General features: G+C 39.7%; 1 protein-coding gene across 11 annotated transcripts in view; it reads right to left on the minus strand.

Moving 5' to 3' along the window:
* The window catches only part of Fgd4 (FYVE, RhoGEF and PH domain containing 4), a 183,625-nt gene that overhangs the window by 101,547 nt on the left and 60,610 nt on the right, over window positions 1–21,468 (minus strand). Inside the window, exon 1 of one of the 11 annotated variants that reach the window (XM_006522025.4) lies at window positions 8,793–9,359. The exons of 9 other annotated variants lie outside the window; for them this stretch is intronic. In XM_006522025.4, the coding sequence (XP_006522088.1) occupies window positions 8,793–8,815 (23 nt within the window). In that variant the 5' untranslated portion in view covers window positions 8,816–9,359. Of the gene's footprint in view, window positions 1–8,792; window positions 9,360–21,468 lie in introns of those variants that run through there. One more of the 11 variants, NM_001301818.1, reaches the window with a different exon arrangement.

Here is a 21,468-nt window from a genome sequence, read left to right on the forward strand (position 1 = left end):
ATATATGATATGAAAATAGCATTGAGTTTGTCTAGAAGAACAAAGGTAGCAGGAAAGATGGGGGAGACAGAACATGCTTAAAGCACAATAACAATGCATACTTAAAACTCTCCTTATGTAACCCAGTACACACAATTAATATACAGTAATGAAAAGTGTGTGTGTGTGTATTAGTTACTTTTCTACTGCTGTGGTAAAACTTCATGACCAAGCTAATCGCAGAAAGACAGTTTATTTGGGATTTATAGTTCCAGAACCTAGTATTTTATCCCTCTCATGGGAGGCAGGGTGGCAGCAGCACCAGACATGGCTACAGACAGCTGAGAGCTCAATTTCAAGACACAAGCAGTAGTACAATGGCATAGCAAATGAGTTTTGGAACCTCAAAGTCTGCCCCTAGTGACACAGTTCCTCCAATAAGGCTACATCTCCTAATCTTTTCAAACAGTTCTACCAACTAGGGACTAAGTATTCAAATATATGAAATCTATGAGGGCCATTCTCATTCAAACCATGATAACTGGTATATATGTACATGTATGTATGTATGTAATATATGTATATATGTATGTGTGTATATGGTGTGTATATGCATACATATATGTGTGTATAAATATGTATCATATATGTATATGTATGGGTACACATAGATATACTATGTTAGATGACAGGGTTCACTGTGTAGTCTAGGCTGGCCTGAAACTCACCATGTGATCAAGAATTGCCTCAAACATACTGCAATTCTCCTGCCTGTCTCCTAATGGCTGGGATAATGGCTATGCACCACCATATCCATATATACATACACAAATTTTAAAATGTGAAATGTACCTTCCAGAGCAAGAGGAGATGGAAATAGAAATTATAGTTAGAAGGGAAAAAGCAGGGGCAGTTTATTGGTGCAATTTACAACCATGTACTCAGTGACTGATATTCTAGATCACTGAGCCTTTCATTATCTATTTTGTTTTCTATTTTGTTCTCAGCAAATATGGGTTAAATCATTTGTCCATCTTCTAAGGGCTGATGTCCTTAAGTTTGCTGAAAGCAACCACAAACACCAGCCATGTAGGAAGAAACGGCATGGGATGAAAGCTCCAGAACTTCTTGGGTGTTTCCCAATTTCCTAAAGGAACTTTTGGTTCCTTAGTTGTGTGCATTTGAAAATATGCCAAATATCACAAAACTTATGACAATTAGAATTTAGAGCTGTGGTTCTCAATTTTCCTAATGCTGACACATTTTAATACAATTCTTCATGTTATAGTGATCTCCAAAAAATTATTTTGTTGCTATTTCATAACTAATTTTGCTAATGTTATGAATCATAATGGAAATATTCTTAGAGATACAAGTTTGACAAAGGGGTCATGACCCACAGGTTGAGAAACACTGACTTAGACCTTCATACTGCTTTAATACTTATATAGTCTGCTGCAAAGATTCTTGCTTTCAATACCACTAAAGTTCTTACCAAAATTAAATTATAAGAACAATGGTATCTAACTAAACTGAATGTTCATTTCTGAATCAAGCATGAAGTTTGCAAGGCACATTTTATGCCTTCTTTTATTCTCTCCCCTCTAGAATCCTACGGAATGATATAATCAGGACATTATAAAGTCCATTATAAAAATTCAACAGAGGATTAAGTGGACAGGTTGATATCAAATTTTACGTCCATGTTTGGTTTGCGGGCACTCCTGCATTTCATCTTATAAATCCTTCGGTTTTACTATGATACTCAGGTGATTACATTGATTATATTTCTGCTTACTATGATCTCAGTTTCTGCCCAGATGATATAGACAGGAGCTTCAAAGACCCAGTATCCCAGACAATGCCATTTAATAATTTAATAACAATGCATAGTAAAAAGCGTGTATTTATTTATTTATTAATAATGATTTATTAACTATTCAAGAGCAATGTATGCTGAGAACAGTCCAGTCTTGATTTGAGATAACTCAACAGATGGAAGAACAATGCAGGTCACTTCCTCTGTTGCCAGCTTTGAGCCCCTGGCTCACCTACTTTCCAGGTCCTTGGACCTTTAGCAAACTTCCTGATCCTCCTAATTCTGACCTATACTTGATTCTCAATTCTGAAGCTTACAAAATGCCCCTATTAAAGAATCCTGCAAATTCTATCTAGAATCCAGGGTCATGCTATGGCAGATTCCCCATGATTGTTAGGTCTGAGCTACATGGCTGCAGTTTCTGATAAGCTGAGTGAACGTCCAGTCACACTCTTAATACATCATAAGTGTGTGTGTGTGTGTGTGTGTGTGTGTGTGTGTGTGTGTGTGTGTGTGAGAGAGAGAGAGAGAGAGAGAGAGAGAGAGAGAGACTTCCATGTTATAGTTACATACTGACAAAGATTCTACTCATCACTTTGTAAGTAGCACAGTGATTTTGTTTTTTTTCTTTTTTAATTAGATATTTTCTTCATTTACATTTCAAATGCTATCCCCAAAGCCCCCTATACCCTCCCCCCGCCCTGCCCCCCAACCCACCCACTCCCGCTTCCTGGCCCTGGTGTTCCCCTGTACTGGGGCATATTATCTTCGCAAGACCAAGGGCCTCTCCTTCCACTGATGGCCGACTAGGCCATCCTCAGCTACATATGCAACTAGAGGCAAAACTATGAGGGGTATTGGTTAGCACAGTGATTTTAAAGAGCAAATAAAAACATTGTTTTAGACTTTAGCACCAATCACAAAAATCATTATAAACACTGTACTGTAGTATAAAACCAAATTTAAAAAGTAATTTCAGATTTTTAAATGGAGTTTTACATTTTAAAACTCAAGATAATAATGAATGTCCACAGGGTGAGTTTAGATTTCAAATTCATTTTAAGAATTCTGCTCAAGATCATTTTCTTTCTAGACATGGAATATGTGCCATTTTTTTCTCCTACCAAAGGATGAGAACTATTGGAGAAAAGGTTAATACTAGAAACAGTTCAGCAAAGAGAGGTACCAAGGAGGATCTGTAAGATCATTACCCTGTCAAGGAAATAACTTTCCAATATGTAGTCATGGGTCTGCAGTGTCCAGGCCACAGACTAGTTCTCACTAGTCACCTCTTCTGTCAGTTACTGGAGGACAGTTACATTCATCTCTTCTGTCAGTTACTGGAGGACAGTTACATTCATTTATGACACATGCGCTGTTGTTCACTCTATGGACATAGTCCTCATGATCTAACCTTTTATATAAAAATTTGCATGCAGTTCCTAATAAAAGCAACAAACTAATCCTGGTTTGTAATCCTGGTTCTGTCCCTAACTAACAGTCTGATCTTGGGCAAATAAAAGTCTTGGTTATCATGAAACTCATTAATAGCACCTAACTCACTTGAGCTTACAACCAACTCCACACACACTCAGAATAGCAGTGCTATATTTATTCTCTTATTGTCCCAAACCCTACCTGCCTTGTGTAGCTCTTTTCCAAATGTCTTTAGTGAAAAGTACCTTCCTGACATATGTACTGCATGGGAAAACTACATTTTGTGGTTCTCAGCAATGACTACCATTAGAATCACTTATAGAACCTTTAAAAAGGAAATGACTACACTTTGCCTGAGCCCCAAGTTGTTTCATCAGACTCTCAGATGGGGGTGAGATGTTTTAAACTTTCTCCTAAATTTGAATATCCTCAAGCTGAGAACTATGTTCTTGGCTTAAATCAAATTAGTATTTATAATGGAAGCTATATGACATGAATCCTATGATTTTGAACAAGTAAGCTAAAATATTGCCAATATGAGAAAAGATAGGTACCACAAAGATTTGCTAACATTTTACATGAAATTATTTAGACTCATAGCACCATGTTTAAGTCACAGCCAATATTTATATGCCAAGCATGGATCCCTCTTCATGGATAGATGAGGAAAGTAAGAGTAGTTGATTTTAGAATCGATTTGTGCCACAGAAATATATAGTATTTAATCCTTGTCTCTGGATTCTGTCAAGAGCATCTCCTGAAAATTTCTTAGAAACAGTAGCATCACATACTCCTAACAGTGGGTTCCAAAAACCTTTGGAGTTTCCTGGGTGACAGGAGCCTCTTGTGTTTCCATAAAGGCAGACCCTGGATAGCTTCATGTGGGGCTCCTTGGCAGAAAGATCAATTTCAAATTTTCAAATCCCATTCCTTTATTACAATTTCTGAGAAGAAGAACTGGTATGCTACGCACAGTCCAGTGAAGTCTGCTTGGCAGGCCGAGAGGCCTGGAAGCACTCATGAGGCAAAGAGTTTCACGGAAACCCAACCTCCTGGAACCTTGGCATTCTCATAACCCTTATACTCATACCCTATCCCCGCATTAATCTGGTGTACGGATCCACGTGCTCTCTTTTAGTATTATTTTATTACAAGTGTCTTTAAAGATTGAATTCTGACATAGCTAAGCCTTCGCCAGTGTTCCATCATCCTAGAAAATCCTTGAAGTCAACAAACTTGGAATTCAGTAGGAATTCAGTGAGAAGGTTACCTATTCAGTAACATTCAAATTTACTTCTAGTAGAGACAGTGAAACTAATTAGGCATTACAAAGAACGGAGCCAGAATAGCTCAGAGCTAGACTGCAGAGTGATTACTTAGGACAGTAGCCAGTCTCATCCAAACAAGGGAATACACAATGGCCTAGCTATTAGGTGGGTTTACCATGTAAGAGTTAGGGAATCCCACTGAGACAGGGATCTTCTCTACAGCCAGGTATAGCAGGCTACATTGCACATTAGAAGCAAGTTGGTGAATTCTTCTGATAAATGATTCACCATAGATACTTAAAAGAACAGCCAAGTTACACTCATACAAGAATTTATCAAGGCCTTGGAAATAGGGGGGTTGTGGTATTGCATTATTCATGAGAAGGTCTGCTAGAGCAGAATCCCCTGGTGCTAGCTTTCACAAGGCTCAAAGGAGTAGCACAAATTATGACTAGGGTGTGAAATTCTTACCTGTCATTAGCTGACCCTAAGCAGAGCTGTTTTATCTTTACTGTAAATATTATCTGGTTCCTGTAAGTCCTTTTGAAGTCATTCCTTTGTTTTGTGTCAGGTAACTTCAATGTACTTTGCCTGCTGTGACATCCTAACCCTCTGTTTTCTGTATTATATAAGACTGGTGTACACTTTGTGAAAATACATTCAGATTCTACACAACCTCTTGTGTTGATTTTGTCTGTCATTCGCCAACTCCTTGTCCACTTGCAACTAGAGACCCATTCTATGCAGACAGGGACCAAAAGGGTCTGCAGCACTGGGAGAGGCTGAATTTATCAATTCATGTCCACATGACTGAACCTGTCAATGACAATTTCCCACAGCTTTGAGGTGACTATGCATACCCACATGTCAGGAGGTGGAGCCCGTGTCCTGACACACTTCTGTGCCTTTATTGTAACTTTGACAGTATAGAGTTTTCCTGAGTTCTGTGAGCCATTCTATCAAGTCATGGACATTAGCAAGAAACAGAACCTTCCACACAGCCAGCTGGTCAGAAGGGGAAGCAGTCTTGTGGATCTGTGTATTTAACCTCTGAGTTCTGAGGCTAACTCTAGGGGATCGTAGTATCAGAATTAAAATAGGGGACACCTGGTTAGTGTCAAAGGAAAGGCTGGAGTATTAAAGTTGGTGTTAGAGAAAGATGCTCAAGTTTGGTGTCAGAAGTGTTCTATGAATTGAAAGAGATCATAGTACTTCTGAAAAAGAAAAGCAAAACCTACGATACACCCATTTTGCAAAAAGTCATTTATTAGGAATATGTCGCTGCTTCTTTACAAAAAAAGAAAATATATATCCTTTTTTTTATGAGGAAATCTTTCCAGACTTTGTAGATTTTCATTTGTTTTATATTTAATTTTCCAGTTAGTGTTTCTGGTAAGTTTCTCCAAATTAAATTTCCAGTTGCTAAAATACTAGCCAATCAATTTCTATAAACAGGCTTCAGCTAGTCTTGTTGGCCTCCACTTCCCTGTCTTGTTTATCTGCACATTTTGTCTTTCCTTATGCACTTCTCCAAACCAAAATGAGCTGCATGGAGTAACTCACTGGTCCCATTCATGTGTGCTTGATGCATGCATGCACTTATATGTGTACACACACACAAATAAATATAATTCTTGAGATTTTGTCTTTTCCTGTCAATTGTAATGTAAAGTGCAGGCCCCCTGTGACCCTGCCTCCAAGTTCCCTTTTCCCAGGTGTGTCAAGTTAGCATCTAATCTAAGCTACAACACAGTACAAGCCTAAAGAATTGAGTTCCAGCACAGATGCCATGGTGGAAGGAGAAAACCTTCCTAAGTTGTCCACTGACACCCCTCCCCCCTTTGCATCATGGCACCTGCTGCCTGCACTCATGAACTCACATCATACTACAGGAAATAAGTGAATAAAATTAAGGTTCAAAGAAACAAGACCAGCTTACTACTACCTCTTAAGGGAACTGCACAATAGTCCTACTGCCTCACTTGCTCTCTCCTGGCCTCCTCAGGCACCAGGTATGCAAGCAAAACACCCACACACATTTAAATTATATTTTAAAAGATTAAACAAAGCCCAGAATTGCAGGTGCATTCCTATAATCTCACCAGAGGCAGGAGTATTGTGCTATAAATTTGAGGCCATCCCAGTCTCCATATCCAATTCCAAGCTAGCCAGATCTTGTCTCAAAAGTACCAAACAATGAAAACAACCCAACCAAACAAAACCAACAAGAAAGAAAGAAAGAAAGAAAGAAAGAAAGAAAGAAAGAGAGAGAGAGAGAGAGAGAGAGAGAGAGAGAGAGAAAGAAAGAAAGAAAGATAGAAAGAACTCAAACAAAATATGAGAAAAGATACACTAAATCCATATACATGTATTTACATGACTTAAAAGAAATAAAATCACCCACTGATGTATGAGGAAATGCTACTGTCTTTCGGTTAGGTTTCTTGTGAAAGGTCACCATGAAGGCCACACTGCTGCCATGCTCCTCCCCAACAGTGCTGTCAATGCTGGCATCGTTCTCAGTTCCAATACTGGTTCCCTTTGCCCCAGAACCACCTTCCAGGAGGGAACATAGATTTGTTCCAACCATAACAAACTGCTTGAAGATAGAAGTTATTTCAAGAAAAACAGAACTTAATGGATGGAATGAGAGAAGTTACTTCCCTTTTGCTGCATTTCTTCTTTTAAAATTTCACAAGTAGAGTTACTATAGCAACCAGGGAGCCCTTACAGAAGCCCTGAATGCCACACAAGAGAAGTGGAAGCAGGAGTCTGCTTTCTGCCTGGGAGGGAGAGGAGCAGGGCTTGGCATGGGGTCCTTCAGAGGTAGGGACAGCTGTGGAAGAATAGCCTCACCCGACTTCTGCAATGTGTCCTCTGACCTGGAAGGAAGGAATGAAAGTTGCCACAAGTAAGAGAATTTTGGCAACTTTGAGGACTCCCAGCTATATTTCCCATCATGTGGCATTTTTCAGGAGAATATATGGCTCTAGACACACCACAACAGAAAGAAAATAGCTGAAAAAAATAAGTTCATGTCAACCATTCTTTTAAGTTGTCTCTATTTCCTTTTCCAATTGTGTGTGTGTGTGTGTGTGTGTGTGTGTGTGTGTGTGTGTGTGTGTGTATAGGCCAGTGCAGGCGTTGGATTCTGTAGAGCTGGAGTGCAGTTACAGATAGATTTTAAAATGTTTGACATGGATCCTGAAAACTGAACTTGGGTCCTCTGGAGTAACAGTCAGCTCTCCAGCTCTCCTCCTCTGAGACAAGGCCTCATGTAACACAGGCTGGCCTTGACCTGCTGACCCTAAGGCCTCTCGCTCAAAAGTGCTGGGGTGAAAGCTTTATAAAATCACTTCTTAGCCAGATTTCAAAGTTTTGGTGTTTGGGTTTTTTTGGAGGGGTGCCACTAAGACACGTTCTTTCGCTCTATAGCTTGGGGAACCCATGGCAACCCTCCAGTCCAGCTAACAGATCCAGCTTCGCATTTCCGTTTAAAACAATATTTTTAGGAGATAACTTCCTATCACATGATTACAATTTGCTTTTGTCTTTTGAGACAGGGTTTCTTTGTCCTGAAACTAGCTCCATAGACCAGGCTGACCTTGAGCTCACAGAGAGATGCCTGCCCCTCTCTCTTAAGTGCTAGGATTAGGGGGTGCAGCACCATGCCTGGCTAACTGATTATGCTTTTACTTTACAGTGGAATTTCATTTCTGTTTAGAAGACTTAGTCTCTTCTGAATTCACTCTCTGCAATATGCATGGAAACCACAGGGACTTAACACTACCATTAACAAAGTAAAACAACAACAGCCACACCGAGTCTCTACAACATTATCTCACATGCCTAAACAAGGAACATGAAACTCCCTCAGAATTCTTTATCTAGGCAAGACTGAGGTTGTCGTAATTTGTGTGACCCACAGGCCACACGTCCTCTTTTCCATCAGAAATATTTCTAAACTTTGTTCACACCAGAAGCGGAAGCAAACGGAGAAACTGGTTTTGTCATCTGCACTCCTTCTCTTGGCAGCTGAGCAAGATTTTTAGTTGGATTCTGTTTTTTATTAACCAAACAATTTTTTATTTTCCTAAGTGCGAGAAAGCTTCCTAAAAAAGACAAATGCTGTGATGGACTAGTTATTTTAATCCTGTAGGTGAAAACAAGAAGCTGAGGCTTATTTTTAACTTTAAATAAAACCAAACTCTGGCCTGGCACATGGATTCATCAGCAGTCCACACAGTAAAAACAACACGAAAGGTACATTAGAAAATGCACCTACTTACCTCATCAGTGAACACAACTCCATGGAACAATCCACTCGGATTTAATAAGAAAATATCTGGCTTTTCTCTGCTCATGTGTTTAAAATCTCGTGACTTATTAGTGGGGAACTGGCTGGAGTTCCGCTGATGTTCTGCCGACTGCTGCATTCTTAGACCTCACTGTGTAAGGACAACCCATGTATTACTTGCTACACCTCCCTGGGGGTTGGGCTGCTGCTGTGTTGCTCAAGGGAAGGAGTAGATGAGAATGGAGAGACATCTACTTATAACAGTGAAATACGCAGTGGAGCAGCACAGAATCTTCAAGTACAATTGAGAATCTGATGCTTTGTAAGCGCAACAGTCCTTGGGACAGGCTGCAGGGACACAGCTGTTCCTCTCCCGAGTTGCTGCCCCGGACAAAAGCTGCTACAGATTTGAGATCTGGAAATGAAGATTAACATCTCCAGTTGAATGGACCTCAAGTGCCATTTTGTTACTGTAACTTTATTTTTTAGCACAGAACACTCATTTTGGAGAACAAACTGCACAGAATTACTAAATAGCACAAAACAATTTCCTGAAAAAAAAAAGTCTTATTTCAGAAGATGAACTGGTAAAAATATTTACTGCCCATCATAATATATATGTTACATAATTGGGAAAGGACTTTAATTTTTTTCTTCCAGCCTTGAAGAACTGAAAATAAATAAATAAAATACCCAAACTGTCTGAATTAAATATTAAAGTATTTATAATACCACAGAAGATGACAGATTAATTTTCCCACATTTATAATAGTCTTCACACCTTGCATGCATGAAAACTACACACACACACACACACACACACACACACACACACACACGGTTGTGCAGTGAGACAAGCCAGACTTTTTTTGTTTGAAACAGGCTCATTCTGAAGTCTCTGCTGGCCTCACCCACAGCCTCCCTGCACTGTGCGCCTCCATACCCAGCTCATTTCTAATGAACTCCCAGGTAACCCTGGTCGAGGCCTGTACTTTACTGCAGACTGCCTCAGTCCCTACAAGCTCTGAGTGCATGCTTAACTGTGCATGCAACTGCATGGCAAAGGCACTTGACAACCCAGCAGAAAAACATCAAGCATGACATTCCAGAAGTTTGCTCTCTTCTTTCAGCAGAGCTATTCATTCACAAGGGACTCTTAGTAACGGTGCCTACTTGACAGGGATTCATGGCAATCATTTTAACATGAACTATAATTGTTTATAGGTATGGTTAATATGGGTGGAGATGTGGCTTAATGGTGCAGCATATGTTTAACACCAACTGTCAGCAACACACACACACACACATGCACATACCACACATACACACACACACACACACACATACCACATACACACACACACACACACATACACACTACAGGTTGTTTGCATTTAAGAAATAACTTTTGTTTTCTGCAGATGGAAAAATTTTAATATATATTCAAATTTACACTCTTTTAAATTAAAGTATAACCATACCACTTCCTTCTCATTCTCTTCCCTCCAACCCATTCCATGTGCTAGGATTCACTGTGAGGAATAGCTGTGTGTGATAGCTGTGTGTGGTCCTTTTTCTCTTAGTATTGTACGTACAATACACAACTCATAGATATATAAGTGCCACCTGCTGCATCCTTTTAGCATTGCTTGAAGAGAAGCCAAAGAGATGTCTGAATTTCCCTTATTTTCTGTGTAAATTCTACCATGTCTATTTAAATCTCACTGCACAGGGGGAAAAAAATTAGCCCAGCTTACACCACCACTGAGCCCAGTCAAGTTTCACCACTGTTAAGGTCAAATATTTCTGTCTCCTAAATGTTGTAAGCCTCCATGGCAATATTTAAATTACAGACTCGGTTTGCTTTCCTTTTCTGTGAATAGCATTTACTTTGTGCCAGGTGCTTCTTAGGCACTTTCTTTCTATGAGACATTTCATTAAACCCTTACTATAAAAATTTATCATCATCATTTTACGGAAGAGAAAATGAGGTTTATGAGTTTTTAAAGGTTGACTATTCTTATTTATAATAGCCAGAAGCTGGAAAGAACCCAGATGCCCCTCAACAGAGGAATGGATACAGAAAATGTGGTACATTGACACAATGGAGTACTACTCAGCTATTAAAAAGAATGAATTTATGAAATTCCTAGGCAAATGGATGGACCTGGAGGGCATCATCCTAAGTGAGGTAACCCAATCACAAAAGAACTCACATGATATGTACTCACTGATAAGTCGATATTGGCCCAGAAACTTAGAATACACAAGATATAAGATACAATTTGCAAAACACATAAAACTCAAGAAGAACGAAGACCAAAGTGTGGACACTTTGCCCCCTTCTTAGAATTGGGAACAAAACACCCATGGAAGGAGTTACAGAGACAAAGTTTGGAGCTGAAACGAAAGGATGGACCATCTAGAGACTGCCATACCAGGGGATCCATCCCATAATCAGCCTCTAAATGCTGACACCATTGCATACACTAGCAAGATTTTGCTGAAGGGACCCAGATATAGCTGTCTCTTGTGAGGCTATGCTGGGGCCTAGCAGACACAGAGGTGGATGCTCACAGTCAGCTATTGGAGGGATCACAGGCCCCCCAATGGAGGAGCTAGAGAAAGTACCCAAGGAGCTAAAGGGGTCTGCAATCCTATAGGTGGAACAACAATATAAACTAACCAGTATCCCCCAGAGCTCATTTCTCTAGCTGCATATGTATCAGAAGGTAGCCTAGTCGGCCATCAGTGGAAAGAGAGGCCCATTGGTCGTGCAACCATTATATGCCTCAGTACAGGGGAGCACCAGGGCCAAGAAGTGGGAATGGGTGGGTAGGGGAGTGGGGGGGAAGGGTATGGGGGACTTTTGGGATATCATTGGAAATGTAAATGAAGAAAATACCTAATTAAAAATAAGGTTGGCTGTTCATACAAATAAAATGACAAGCTTTAAGAAGTTAATTTAAACTAGATGGTAGTGATGTATACCCTTAATCCCAGTACTCAAGAGGCAGGGGCAGGCAGACAGATCTCTGAGTTTTAGGGCAGCCTGATCTACACAGTGAGTTCCAGGACAGTCAGGCCCACACAGATATATTCTCTCAAAAACAGGACAAAACAAACAAGCAAACTAGCCAATGTAACAAGTTAAGATATAATTGCATTCACTTTTCCTTTATAGACGAAAGCCAGAAAAGCAAAGCATTCTCAAAAGTGACAGCTCAACCAAGGTGAAGTTACACTAAGACTTCAATGGCAGACATCATGCTTAGCACAACTGGGACTCTGGCTTCCACTCCCACATCAAACTACAAATGGAAATCCAATTGTCCACAAGTAGATAATGTACAAATATAATCAAACAAAGACATAGTTTCTAGGTTTTCAATTCTATCCATGGGAGTTTCTTGTCCAGTTAACCATGCACTTGTACACTGTAAGCAGCAGCTTCACACTGTAAGTACCAATTTCTAGGTACTCACTAAAACAAACTAACATTGACCTCTACGAAAGGGGTGTGAGCTGAGCCTTTATTCATAAATACCAATGCCTAGGAACACTACCAATTTTTTCCACTAGTAATTGGACCGACACTGCTCTGAGCTACTGCTGTGCAATAGTGTAGCTCAGCAAGAACAGCAGCAAACCAGAGAATCACATGCATACTAGAGAAGCAATGCAAAAAGAAACAGATAATCCATATGACATCCTATGTCCATATGACATCCAAATGCAAAACTTATAGAAAAAGGAAGATCTATCCTTGGAGGACTGATCAGAGTCACAGCTGCGTTCTCTAAGACAATGGTGAAGTGGAAACTTAAGGGTTCTATGGTAACTTGCTGAGGCAAACACATGAAGGAATGTTTTGTTAAAGTGGACACAGGTGTGAAAGGCTAAGCAGACTCAAGAAAGGATATTTCACTGAAGCAGATACAGGAGAAAGGATGTTCTACTAAAGCAAACATGTGAAAGGACAGACAATGAAGGATTCTTTGCTAAGGATACGCATGTGTTGGTCCACCTTACATTGTGTAGTTGAGCGCCATTTGTCAGGACATCATAGAGAGAAACAAATAAAAAACCTTATGGTGGTGTGCTGCAGTTTCTTACCACTTCTGTGCACTCGGGGTGATTGGCAAAGTGATGTCACCTGAGACAGATGCATAAGCTAAGGCAAGACCTGTGGAGGACATATGATGTCTGGAAATAGTATAAAAGAACTCTACGGATAGTGACGGGGCTGAGATGGGCTTGCTGGTACAGCTAGCTGTGTAACGCTTGTGGATCTAGTGTCTTCACTGATCTTCCCTTTGCTGAGAGTAGCATAGCTAAGAACTTCTCCTGGTGTCCCTCCGGGTCCCTCCTGCTGACTTGTGCCTAGTACTGAGGCCTGGCTGTCTCTGCTAGGTCATGTCACAGTTGTTGTTAACCTGACTCTACGGAACTGGACTGCTGGTGTATCTGTGAAGAGTTTGCGAGTGGATCAAGCTGCTGCTGCTAACCTATGAACTGAACTACCAATTTCCAAACAACACAGACAGGAGTTGCTCCAAAGAACCTTTCTAAACAGGTCCATGTCCTCCCTAACCCTCGTAACCTTTCTTTCCCACTATCTCAGGTGGGTGGTCTGCCAAAAGGGAGGTTAAAGCATTTAAGAACCATCAATAAAAATAAGGTTTGAAAAAATTTAAGTACAAATGAAGCTTACACAGAAATATGTATGGTCAATATTCACAATTATAAGAGTTATCTTAATGTTTAAAATCCTTTCTTTGTTAAAAATCACATAATAAGAACATAATAATTTATAACCACATAATAATTTATTCTTTAAAAAATTCAATGATGAGCCAGGCGGTGGTGACGCATGCCTTTAATCCCAGCACTCAGGAGGAAGAGGTAGGCCGATTTCTGAGTTCGAGGCCAGCCTGGTCTACAAATTGAGTTCCAGGACAGCCAGGGCTGTATAGAGAAACCCTGTCTCGAAAAACAAAAACAAACAAACAAAAAATTCAATGATGAGGACCAGATAGGAGATCATGAGTTTTAGGCCATCTGGGCTACATAGACTATTTTCAAACACACACACACACACACACACACACACACACACACACACACAAAATGAACAAACCAAAACAACAAAAACCAAAATAAAATACCAGTAAGACAAGATTTGCAAAGCAAAGAAAACGTTGAGACAAAAACAATAGGAGGCTGATAGTTTGTTTTTAACAGCAGAATCTCAATGTCTAGTACATTCATGGCCTTTCTCATCTTCAGGAACAGATATGAACATTGATTATGTTTGGTTTCTGAGACTTTAAAAACTTGGAACAAACTGTGAAATGTGAACTAATTATCTCTTTACAATAAACCCCTTTAACACAGTGTAGTGATGTCAGCACATGGATGAATTCTTCTAAATAAATAGGTTCTGCTGCTTCCATTAATTTAAAATGTTTGCTATGCAAACCACTGTAGAGAATACCTATAATCCACACTAACCAGGTATACTTGTTCACAGAATTCCTTGCTCTCTGCAGGCAGCCTTAGTGAGCCACCACCTTACCCTTCATCTTTCCTCACTTTAGAGATACTATTTCAGCACAAATTCTACTGAATAGGAACCTAAGAAGTTAACAAGTTGTCTGTCTTAGTATTTTTATTTAAAGCTAATATAAACTGGTATATCATACAATTAAAAGGGAAAGTGGAAGGGGTTGGAGGGGAAGTGGGGGTGAGAGGGGAATCTGATCTGGTATTGGGTGAGGGAAAAGGACTTAAGCTGTGAGGGCCAGCAGAAAGAATGTAAATAGGCAGCCTTAGGAAATATGAGGTTGGGGGACCTCCCAGAATGCACCAGAGATTTGGGAGATCAGAGACTCCCAGGACTCAAATGGAGGGACCTTAAATGAAACAGTAGGGAGAGGGTACATATTGAGACCACCTCCAGCAGGAAGACAGGACATCACCTGAGGGATGGGGTTGCCATCCCACAGTCACAACTCTGACCCATAATTGTTCCTGTCTGAAAGAATTACAGGGATGGAAATGGAGAGGAGCCTGAGGAAAAGAATGTCCAGCTACAGGCCCGAAGTGGAATCCAGCTCAAGGGGAGGTCCCAAGGCCTGACATTATTACTGAGGCTATGAAGCGATCACAAAAAGGGGTTTATCATGACTGCCCTCTGAAAGACCAATAAGCAGCTGAAAGAGTCAGATGCAGATATTTGCACCCAACCAATGGTCAGAAGCAGCTGACCCCTGTTGTTGAGTTAAAGAAGGCTGAAAGAAGCTGAGGAGAAGGGTGATCATTTATGGGGACCAGCAGTCTCAATTAATCTAGACCCCTGAGATCTCTCAAACATTGGACCACCAAAGAGGCAGCATACACCAGCTAATATGAGGCCCCCAACACACATACAGTAGAGGACTGCCAGGTCTGTGTTCATTCAGAGATGAAGCACCTAATCCTCAAAAGACTGGAGGCCCCAGGGCGTTTAGAGGTCAGGTGGGGTGGGGACATCCACATGGAGACAGGGTGGGGTGGGGAGGAGGTGTGGTATGTGGGGCAGTTGGAGGGTGGATAGGGATCGAGGAATGGAATATGGAGTGTAAAAAAAAATTTAAAAATAAAATAATATTTTAAATAAACTTCCATGTACTAAATGTAATGTAATATAATAAGCCAGCTTTGATAAATTATTAATAAACATATCTTAGCAATAAAGAAAAACTATACCATGTGGATGTTAGTACTTAATTTTGTTCAGATAAAAATGACAGTAGGAAACATAATGGAAGACTTGATTTTCACTTGAGAAGGAAAATTCTCTTATTTTCAAATGTTGTTTAACTGAGAGAAATACCTATTTCTATAGTACAAATATAATCTCTGTTGGGCCTAGGTAAAATATTAAGGCCTAGAAGTAATGTTAAGGCCTAGGTAACTGTTACCTGGCTAGCCTGGTATTATAAGGAAACTTTCTAATGCCAAGATTGATTACATATTCTGTTATGTTCTGTGCAATCATAATAGAAGTCAGTAGAACTGTTTGACCACAATAAGCATGGCCTGAACCAACCACCCAGCAGCACTTCCTGCACCTGTGTATCAACTTTTATGGTATAAGCTTCCCCTGGGATGGATCCCAAAATAAGAGAGACACCTATTTCAATATATGAAACTATTTGGAATAAGACTTCCATTTTAAGCAGTGGTCAAGTAAAGTTCCCATGACCTTCCTGGGAACTGGCATCCTACTTGGCAGAAAGAGACATGTACGTGGGTGACTGACATCCTGGTAGACAAGCTAAAGATATCAATATTAGATAAATCCCATCCTGGTAGATAAGTTAGGACATGAATATTAAACAAGGCAAGTCCTCTGCCACTGTTGAATACCCCAACCAATGGGAGCAGGATAAGTATACAACAAAGGCATATTTCTAAGGAAATCCCCTAAATCCCGATTGCTGAAATAACTTGGCACAGATATTTGTAGATTTTGCACATAAAAGCCCTGTAGGGTCTTAAGTCAGTGTCATGGTTCAGTTCCTGAATCTGGAACCATGCCCCTGGTCGATCAGTCCCGGGCATATGCTCAATGAACTCTCCCTGTCTGACTGAGATTGGTGTTCATGTAGTTTGTGAGATGATTCCTGGACCCCAACAATCTCATTCTATTTTGTATTTATTAATATTCTAATAACAATATAATGACACCAAATAGCATTGGTATTAAAGCAGTTCTCTTGGAAGTTAAAAATAATACAGTTTAAAAGTGCAAGATTCAATCTCCACTTTGCATGTCTGTGAACCTTAATAAAATAAGGCCTGGAAATCCTTAAACATAAGCCAGCAAACTCTTTGTTTGCATTTTTTGTACTAAATTGTTTTTGCATAAATCTTCAAAAAGAAATTACCCTTGAATATCTACTATTTTAGTTTAAATAAATTTTAAATGAAAATGTAGTGTTAAGTCTCAAACCCTTGGCCACATGGCTGAGGTGATTATTTAGTATATCAAAGCAGACCTGGCCAAGAGGTTCTCCTAGCATCCCTCAGTCCCTACCAGTCATAGGCTATAGCTGGCATACCTGACCTTCTACCCAGGAGCTGGGCTGCCCTTTCCCCAGCTGCCCTTCCTTATATAATCCAGCCATTTTGGTGATTATATGACTACTCTCTTGGTGAGTCCCTTGGCCTAGGCTGCCCCCTCTAGGTTGGTGGCTCCTTTGACCTCCCCTTCTCCTCACATGGCCCAGGGTCATGTTCACGCTGGACTCTCCCAGACGTCTCTACCTCTGGCTATGCTGCCCCTTTTATCTATAATAAACCTCCTCCTCCACTATACCTAGGAGCAGCGATGCTCTTTCCTTCCTTTTTATTTCGCTTCTGGTGTTTTGTTTTGTTTTGTTTTGCTTTGTTTTGTTTTTCATTCACATAGTCTATTGCCTCTTTAGTTGGTATGTTCAGTTAAAACTGCAGCTAGATTGCTGCCAGGAAAGCAGGTAGGCTAACTGCAGATCTCCACCCCTCCTACCCCTCTTCTCCCCAGACAACCTGCTGAAGTCTCCCTTCCCACCCATCCCCCATCTCCAATGGATCATACAGATCTTTCTCTACTATCTTCCTTCTCCATACTCACTAGTATCCCAGCCCTCAAGGCCAGCAGACATCTCCTGAGAACCCACTATAAATAAATTTAAGCAATATCTACCCTTAAAGCCTGCTGTACAGAAGGAAAACTTCAACTCAAGGAAGTTAACTACACCTCAGAAAAAAACAAGGTGGGATGGGACTTACATGTTACAAAATAACAAAATCAATAAACAATGATCATTGATAATTCTCAACAACAATGGTCTTAATTCCCCCAATAAAAAGGCACAGACTGACAGACTGGATGAGGAAACAGGATCCATTGTCCTGCTACATCCAAGAAATACAACTTATTATTACCTCAGGGTAAAAGGACAGAAAAAGATTTCATAAGCAATGCATGCAAGAAGCAGACAGGTATATTATCTTAATATCTACAAAATAGGGTTTAGACCCAAACCAATCATAACAGATAGGAAAAGATATTATATATACATCAAAAAATTGACCAAAGGACACTACAATTCTAAATGTCTATGCACCAAGAACTATGACAGCCAAGTTTATAAAAGAAACACAACTATAACTAAAATCACATATTGACCCTCATACAGATAGTGGGTGACCCAATTCTCACCAATAGACAGGTCAGCCAGACAAAACTAAACAGATAAATCTAGAGTCAAATAGCATCATAAACACATGACCTAAAATGTACTTACAGAACAATTCACCCAAAGAAGATTATTAGCAGGTTGTGTAATGTTCTCCAAAATTGACCACATACATGGACACAAAGGAAGTCTCAACAGACATAGGAACATTAACCCCTGCTTCCTATCTGACTACCACAGATTAAAGCTGATCATTAATGAGAAGAGAAAAGACAGAAAGTACACAGACACATGGAAACTGACCAACTTGTTACTGAATTAAAAATGGATCAAGACAGAAATCATTATAGTACTAAACACAACAAACCTGCAGGACACAATGAAGGTGTCCTAAGTACAAGCTCAATGCACTCCGTACCTACATAAGATATTGGAAACATTTCACATTAGCATCTTAATAGCACACATGAAAGACGGGGGTGGGGGGGTGGGGGGGTTGGGGGAGGAAAACAGAATACCCCAAAGCAGAAGACTAGAAATAATCTAATAAGGGCTGAAATCATTAAAGTAGAAAAAGCAATAACAAACAAAACAGTACAAAACTTAGTGAGACAAACAGCTGTTTCTTTGAGAAAAAAGAAAAAACAAAAAAACAAAAACCAGTAAGATTGATAAGCTCTTAGCTAAATTAACTAAAAAAGAAGTTCCAAAGTAATGAAACTAGAGACAAAAGGAGGGACAACAAAACAGACACTGAGGACACCCAGAGAATCATAAGGATATACTTTAAAATCTGTTCTTTGCCAAACTGGAAAACAAAACAAAACAAAAGATCATTTTCTTGATATATATGGCTTACTAAAGTTAAAACAGGATCAGATAAGCAATTTATAAAAACAAAAAAATCTCGTAAACCAAATACAAAAACACATCAAAAAGACCACACACATCATGATCAAGTAGGCTTGTTCTCAGAGATGCAAGGATGATTCAGCATATGTAAATTGATAAATGTCATCTTCCTGCCATATAAGCACACTAAAAACAACAACAACAACAACAACAACAACAACAACAAAAAACCACATGATCATCTCATAAGAGAAAAGACCTTTGATAAAATCCAACATTCCTTCTTGATAATAGTTCAGCAGAGACTAGGCATGCACAGGACATACATACCCCAACATAACAAAGGCAGCTAACAGGAAGTCCACAGCCAACATTAATTTAATTGGAGAAAAACTGAAAGCATTTCTACTAATAAGACAAGGATATCTACCTATTCAATATAAAGGTAAGTCCTAACTATAGCAATAAAACAACTGAAGATCAAGAGGGTACAAACAGGAAGGGAAAAAGTCAAAGCATCTTCATTTGCAGATATGATTTTATATATAAGTGACACCAGGAAACTTCTACAGCTGATAAACACTTGCAACAAAGTAGCAGGACACAAAATTAACACACGAAATCAGCAGCTTTCCTATATACAAAAAAGAACAGACTGAGAAAGACATCAGGGAAACAGCACCCTTCACAATAGCCACACAAACAAATTATTTAGGGATAATTTTAACCAAGCACGTGAAAGCCTTGTACAATAAATTATTTAAAACACTGGAGAAAGAAATTAAAGAAAATATAAGGCAGAAAGATCCCCTGTGTGCATGGATTGGTAGCATTAATATAGTAAAAATGGCCATCCTACCAAAAGCAACCTATAGATTTAGTACAATCCCCATCAAGTTTCCAACACAATGTTCAGCTTCATATGTAAACACAAACACACACACACACACACACACACACACACACACAGAGAGAGAGAGAGAGAGAGAGAGAGAGAGAGAGAGAGAGAGAATAGCTAAAACAATCCGGACTATTAAAGAACCACTGGAGGTATCACCATCCCCAATCTTAAACTGTACTACAGAGGTATAATATCTCTGTGCTATGTAAACAGCATAGCATTGATTTAAAAACAAACACATTGACCAATGGATCCTAAGACGAAGATGTAAGTCCACATACTTATGGACACGTGATTTTTAATAAAGAAGTCAAAAAATTATGCATGGCACACAAGACAACATCTTCAATAAATGGTGTTGGTCAACACAGATGGCTGCATGTAGAAGAATCTAAATATATCCATATTCATTACCTTGCCCAAAATTCAACTCCAAACGGACAAGGACCTTAACATTAGGCCAGAAACACTGACTCCGACAGAAGAGAAAGTGAGGATTAATCTTGAATGCATTAGCCCAGGAAAAGGCTTTCTGAAGGACACCAAACGCACAGGCACCACCAGCAACATTAATAAATGGAACCTCATGAAACTGGAAAGCTTCCATATGGCAAACAACACCATCATTTGGACAAATCACAGGCTACAGAATAGAAAAGTATCTTACCAATTACAATCCAAATGGGGGTTAATATCTAAAATATTTAAAGAATTAACAACAAAAAGATGGACATCAAGAAAACAACCTAGCTAAAAAGTGGGTTATGGAACTAAATGGAGAGTTCTCAAAAGATGCTAAAAATACAAACAAACAAACAAACCACATAAGGAAATGTTCAACTTCCTCAGTCATCAGGAAAATGCAAATCAAAACTACTACACCAGTAATAGCCAAGATGAATAAAACAAATGACAGCTTATGCTGGTGACAGTGTAAGGCACTGCTGGTGTGATTGCAAGCCTGTATAGCCACTATGGAAGTTGGTATGGACATTCTCCAGGAAGCTGGGTCTAAATCTCATTCAAGAACCAGCTATTCTGATCTTAGACATATACCCAAAGGACACTTCTTTCTACTCCAAAGACATTTGCACATAACCACATTCATTTCTACTCTTTTTATAAAAGCCAGAAACTGGAAAAGCCTTTTATTCTCTTGATAGGATTTATATACAGTTTTGGGGATGATTCAGGGTTTGACAGCAGGTACTTCTCATTGGCTTGGACTGAGAGTTTGGGGAAACCTTATTTGCATGTGGGAGGGCTTGGTGCAGCTACTATGTGATTGTTGCCTCCTACCTCTCTGCAGGGAGGCTGTAGGAGGCTGTAGCTACAGGACAGGAGCCAGGTTCCCAGGTGGTGTGGCCGAACTCCTGCAGGTGGAAATCACTGCCTGCCAGGGCTCTGGGTTCCAGACCTTTGCTCCACCGGGAACCAGGCTATATGTGCACAGCCCACCACCCCACAGATAGGCACACTACTACCCATAGAACTAGAAAGGTTAGGTATAGTGTAAGGGACTAGTGGGATGGGAAGAAACTAAGGTAGGAGAAAGAGTATATAATTTGAGAGATCAGATGGAAATCTTAACACAGAATAAGCATCTTAAAATATATACATATATGAAGAAATCTAAATGGAACCAACAAGTAATGGAAAAGACAAAGTCCAAACTAGACATCTCTCAT

This window comes from Mus musculus, chromosome 16 (genome assembly GCF_000001635.26).
Source record: "Mus musculus strain C57BL/6J chromosome 16, GRCm38.p6 C57BL/6J".
NCBI lineage: Eukaryota > Metazoa > Chordata > Mammalia > Rodentia > Muridae > Mus > Mus musculus.